Below are 6,000 nucleotides of genomic sequence, written 5' to 3'. Positions count from 1 at the left end.
TCAGCCCGCAGCGTCGCTGCTCAGACCAGGTTCAACAGGGTGGAATCGGCGCGCTGGGCCCCCCGGCCAGGGGGTGGGGCCCGGTCGGAAGGGGGCGGGGCCACCAGCCTCCAGTGAGAAGGCCTCCCGGACTAGTTTGTCCTACGTTGCGACCCGTAGAGGCTCCGCGCTGCCGCCCCTTCTCCTGGAGTGGTGGAGATTCGATCATGTGACAGTCCGCAGGCCGGAACTGGGCAGGTGGTGGGCAGCGCAGGATTTTGACAACAACTAACGGCGACGGTGCCGCCGCAGGGTCTATGGCCGAGGCGGTGAAGCCCCTGCGCCGGGCCAAGGCCAAGGCAAGCCGGACTAAAACCAAGGTGAGGATCCTCCCCACCCCTAACCCTCTCGAGCCCCGGCGTGTGCTCTGTCTTCCTTTTCCTCTTTTCGGCCGACTCTGCCCATCCCCTGAACCCTTCGCATCCTCTGCCCGCACCTGCCGGGTCTTTGATCCCACCGCACATTGACACCAGCCCTGTTCCTCTATTCCTCCTCCACATCCCCCTGACAGACTTTGTCAGGAGCCCATTTTTTTCTTTTTCCTCCTCTGACCTCCCTGGGCTCTCCTTTTTCTGCTCCCTTCTTGACTTTTCCTCACCTGGGTCTAGATTCCTGCCGTGGAGCAGATTTTCTCTTCCCAGCTTCATCTTTGACTCTGTTGCTTTTCTCCCAGTCCCTCTCAAGCAGAGAGGGAAGGGACCTCTTCTCCACGCGGAGAGTGTATATCCTTTGGCAGAGCTTTATAGATAGCGACAGATAGAAAGGAGACCATAGTGATGTGCCTCTTCACTTTTAAAATTCAGGATGCTGTTTATTTCTAATTATTCTGGTCGTTTATGATGGGGCACGAAATGTCCAGAAATTAAACCAGGGTGGGAGTCACACAGTAGGGACGGATTTGAATTTTCTGGGTTTCCTTTGTTGGTTTTTGTTTTTAGTTGCAGTCTGGGTTTTCATTTTGTTCCTATATGTTTTCTGAAATGGCATTTATTTTACAGTGAACAGATTAAATGCTACTCCTAGATGGCTGGACCTAGATAATTTTGGCTTTCTCGAAACTGAATTTACATTAAGGAAATAATGAGGATGGGATTACAAGTACAGGAAATTTCCTTTCCTACAAGTGGATGATGTTCCAGACAAGGTGTAACTTAAAAATGATACCTTGTTCATGGGACCAAGGTTTTAACAGGAGTGTTAAAAATCACCATGTTTAATAAGCTGTAAATGGCTTATGTGGATCCCTTTCATTATGATGTCTTTTTAAAAGGCTTTAGTGGCGTTATGTGCATCAGTGTACCCAGGTTTGTGAGGAGTTACTCTTTGGGGAGAAAACCATTTTGCTACCTAATTTCAGAAACATTTTTAAGAGAAATAATTTTGCATTCTGTTCGGCTGGTAAAGAACTATCTAGACAGAGGAGGAAGAAACAAGCTCTTGGTCAACCATGCATAAGGTCCCTGACCCTAGACTGTACTAGTGTATAACATCTAAACATCAGCCTGTAGAGAGCAGAATCTTAACCTCTAGTGTTACCGCACCAGGTTTGTTTTGCCCGCTGCCCAGAAAGCCAATCACGGAGACGACGAGATTGCAGAGAGAGAGGGTTTAACCACAAGGCAGCCAAGTGAGGAAATGGGAGAATGAGTCTCAAATCCGCTGAGGAGGGGTGAGGTAATTGATGATCGGTGCAAGTGTGATCAGACTTCACGCCTCTTCACAGGACGCATGTTCACAAAATGGCGGCATCGGCATGACCCCACGGTGGAGTTTTTAGCCTCTTGACGTCAAAAGGTCGCTTATTGGGCATCTGCGCAGGCCCAGTTGATGAGTGGGTGGTCTCCACCGGCCTGAAGTGGACAAGGGGTTCAAATTCCTGAAAAATAGCTCAAACATCCATTAGCATGGTGACCCAGGCTTCAAAGAGATGTTATCTGTAGGAACCTAGTGAGAGTCAGCATATTGCCTAAACAACACAGTTAACAATGGGTGGGGGAACAACTAAAAGCTACAAGGAGTAATTGCAAAAAGGAAAAAAAACTTGACTTCCTAGCTACTTAATCATCAATGGCTGTTTGCCGGTTTCACTAGTTTTTTTTTTTTTTTTAAATGAATGATGAAACTAAAGCCTAAAGAAGTTAAATGATAAGACAAAAGTCATGCAGTTAGTGAGAGAACTCAAGTTAAAGCTAAAAATCTTCTCAATCCAGTAGTTTTAATAATTGTTTCATGTATCTATATGTATCTGTCTATGGATAGAATGTTATTAATGCTTACAAACGGTCAGTTAAGAGGATTCTCTGTCAAGTTATGTTGTTTAGAGTTTCTAAAATAAAAAATTAAAAATCAAACTTTTAAATCCATAAAGAGGAACCAATTGCTCATTTTATTGACGTATTTCAGGCTCAACTGTCCTATACAAACATACAATAATTTATTTTTTATCTGTTAAAATTTATGAAGAGGTCCTCGTTTCAGAGGTATTTGGTCGAACCAGAAATCCTTGACGCATGCTTTTTCTCACCCTCCAAATCTTTTCAGTCACTAAGTCTTGCCAATTGTATTTCCTAAATATTCTTTTGATTCTGCCCATTTCTCTTCGTCCTAATTACCACCATCCTTCAAGAAAGATTTCTTGGATTTCTGCTGAACTGCCCTCTCCAAATTTGTTCTTGCTGCCCATTCTCTAAAGTAAAGCTGGATTGATATTTTTATAAACAGAAAAAGAAACTGATTACTATCCTCCTTAAAACCTTTCAAAGGCTTCTCATTGCCCAGAGGCTAAAGTCGAAAGTCCTTGCATGGCCCTAAGTAACCTGGCTTCTGTCTTTCTCCTCAGCCTTGGGTCTACCACACTATCTCTTTTGATTCTCAACCACATATGTCCTTTCCTGCTTCAGGGCCTTTGCACATGCTGTTTCCTCTGTGCTGACACCTCTTCCTGTCCCTCTTCACGTAGCTAACTACTGCTCATTCATGAGGTCTCTGCTTAAACAATACTTCTTAGAGAAGCTTTCCCTCATCACTCTCGTGTTACCCTCCCCTACCTGCCAGTGGCACACTGCGCTGCTTTATGTCACGCATCTCACGTGTAGTTACTTTGTCAACATCTCTCTTCTCCCTTAGACTTTAAACTTAATGAGGGAGGGACCTACCTTGTTCCCAGTACTCTTCACGGACCTTGTAGGCACTTGTCAGTGTTTGTTGAATGAAGGAATAAATACCACTATTGAATATTTCCAAGCTTTGCCACTCAGAAGAATTTACTGTAGTACATTTCCTGTAGGTAGTATGAGAAAACAAATGGAAAAAGTCCACAATACCATCGAGGCCCTCATACTTGTCAATCTAGAAAATTAATCCTTCTTTTAGATTAGACAAATTCATTTCTTAGTGCTGGCTATGGTTTGGCATTGATTATAAAGTCCTACTTGAATGAAACCTTTACCGTCTGTGGTATAGTTGGGCAGCTGTTTACAGAGCCATAGAGAAGTTCCAAGGCTCAGTTCAGGAAGTGAGTGGTGTATGCTATTGCCTTTAGGTAGAGTGGCTTCAGGCCCAGCAGCTGACCTACATTCCTCAGTGTTAATATCTGGTGGATGACCTCACATTGTGCCAGTCTGTGATTATCTAGTGCTTATCACCTGATATCTAAGAGATAGTCCTAATAATGTTTTCATTCTTTTAGTATCGTTTTCTGCTAAAATATTTCCCACATCAGAGGACCCTGACTTTGGTGATCTTGGTAGATTATGGGTTAAGGACAGTAGATTTTTAGATTTGGACTTACTCTGAAGAAGCAGTGTCGTTATAGTCATGGAAAGTGTTTTTACAGTTAGTATTAAATTCTAAATGCCAACAAGTCATTAATAGTGAGAGCATATGGTAATTGCTAAGTATAGACTGAGATCTGTCCCAGAAAGCTGGTAACAGAAACAGAAAGACCTTGAAATCTCCATCCCCTCTTGCTTCTTGGCCTAGATGTCTATCTCTTAGTCCCTCCCTCACATGCATGGTTATAGGAGTGAAGTTGGGGAGTTGGGGGATGCTGTATATTATTATTTAGGTCCTTTTGTGCCCCCTAAGATCCATTAATTTATTGAACAAACACTCATTGATCACCTACAGTGTCCCAGAAACTGTTCTAGGCATTTGGGAAATAACAGAAAAAAACAAACAACCTGGCTTTAATGGAAGTTACATTCTAGGAGGAGAAGATAGACAAACAAAAAAACCCCATAAAAAATAAATGAAATATGTCATATGTTAGAAGATGATAAGTTCTTTGGAAAAAAGTAAAAGAAGGACAGGGTAAGGATTTGGGGAGTACTGGTGACTGATTAGGATGGGTTGCAATTTTAAATAGGTGGTCAAGGTAGTCCTTATGGAAGGTGACATTTAAGTAAAGACACGAAAGAGATGAGGGAGTTAGCCATGCGGATATTGGGGGAAGAGTGTTCCAGGCAGAGGGAACAGCTGGGACAAATGCCCTAAGGCAGTAGCATGGCTGTCTTGTCCTAGGAGCTGCAAGGAGGCAGGGTGGTTAGGATGGAGTGAGGGTGGAGTAGTTGGGGTGAAGCCAGAAAGGTCAAACAGGGGCAGGTCATGTAGGGTGTTGTAGGCCATCGTAAGGACTTTTACTCTGAGTGAAATATGGAACCACCTCAAGGTTTGAGCAGAGGAGTGGTATGGTCTGAGTTATGTGCTTGCTTTGTTGAGAACAGACTATAAGGGGGCAAGAGTAGAAGCAGAGAGACCATGTAAGAGGCTATTGTAGTAATCTAGGCAAGAGGTGATGGTGGCTTGGACTAGAATTATAGGAGCAAAGGTGATGAGAAGCATTTGAAGTCTGGGGAGTTTCTGAAGGTAGAGCCAAGAAGATTTGCTGATAGTTTGGATGTGGGCTGTGAGAGAAAACAGTCAAAGATGACTCAGATGAAGAAGGCAGTGGGTAGAACAGATTTTGGGGGGCAGATCAGGAGTTCAGTTTTGGATATGCTAATTTTGAAATAAATGACATCCAAATGGAGATGTAGAGTAGGGTTGGATATGTGAAGCTAGAGTTTGGGAGAGAGCTCCAGGCTGGAGATAAAGATTTGGGAGTCGTTAGCATATAGATATTTATTTAACGCCAGAGACTGAATTAGATCACTTTGGGAATGAGTGTGATATAAAAAGGCGAGAAGAACAGAACCCAGGGGCACTTCAATTCTGTGAGTTTGGGGAGAAGTGGAGGAACCATTAAAGGAGTGTGAGAAGCGACCAGTGGGGTAGTGTGTGTTCCCAATGCCTTAACTGTGAGTGTAGGGTCCTAGAAGCTGAATGAAAAAAGTGTATGGAGGAGGAGGAAGAGATCAAGCGTGCAAAATGCTGCTGATATATGAAGTAAGATTGTTAAGAGCAACAGGAAAGAAGTGGCGGCCCAGAGGAGATGTTGTATTCATAGCAGAATGTATAATCCCCATCCCCATCCTTCCCTCAAAACCTTTTTACTTGTATAGCATTCTTGTATATCCCAAGGAGAGCTGGTAAAATTGACCTGAGAGCTCTTGATCTGATAGCCAGACTTGGGTGTTCAAGCCCTTTTTATCTCTTCTGTGCCAGGCATTGTGCAGAGTGGTGTGCATACAGACATTAATGATAAACAGACCCTGCCTTTAAAATAATCTCATGAAAGTATTCTACAAAATGTGTAAAACTGAACCTTCATCATTCAGGAAGAAGCAGCTCATCATTATTTTTAAAGATGAAAAAGAGTTGTAATTTTTTTTACTTACTACAGTTCAAAGAGAAAGAACTGTGAGTGATGGAAACTTTCCCTTTGTTTTCCAGAACTTAAAAAAAATTTTATTTTATTCCTGATTTCAAAAGTGCTCATTGCTTTAAAAAAGTGTTTGTGTATGAGTGTACACACACACACACACACACACACGCAGAAATGTACAATCCAGAAATGAAATG

General features: G+C 43.0%; 1 protein-coding gene across 1 annotated transcript in view; it reads left to right on the top strand.

The window, feature by feature from the left end:
• The first annotated feature begins 226 nt into the window (after nucleotides 1-226).
• The window catches only part of EPG5 (ectopic P-granules 5 autophagy tethering factor), a 111,159-nt gene continuing 105,385 nt past the window's right edge, over nucleotides 227-6,000 (top strand). The window contains exon 1 of the mRNA XM_058557033.1: nucleotides 227-359. Coding sequence (XP_058413016.1) covers nucleotides 297-359 — 63 coding nt within the window. The 5' untranslated portion in view covers nucleotides 227-296. The remainder of the gene's footprint in view (nucleotides 360-6,000) is intronic.

Source organism: Diceros bicornis, chromosome 16 (genome assembly GCF_020826845.1).
Source record: "Diceros bicornis minor isolate mBicDic1 chromosome 16, mDicBic1.mat.cur, whole genome shotgun sequence".
Classification (NCBI taxonomy): domain Eukaryota; kingdom Metazoa; phylum Chordata; class Mammalia; order Perissodactyla; family Rhinocerotidae; genus Diceros; species Diceros bicornis.
The sequence above is the reverse complement of the archived record's forward strand: the minus strand, read 5'-3'. Positions and strand labels throughout refer to the sequence as shown.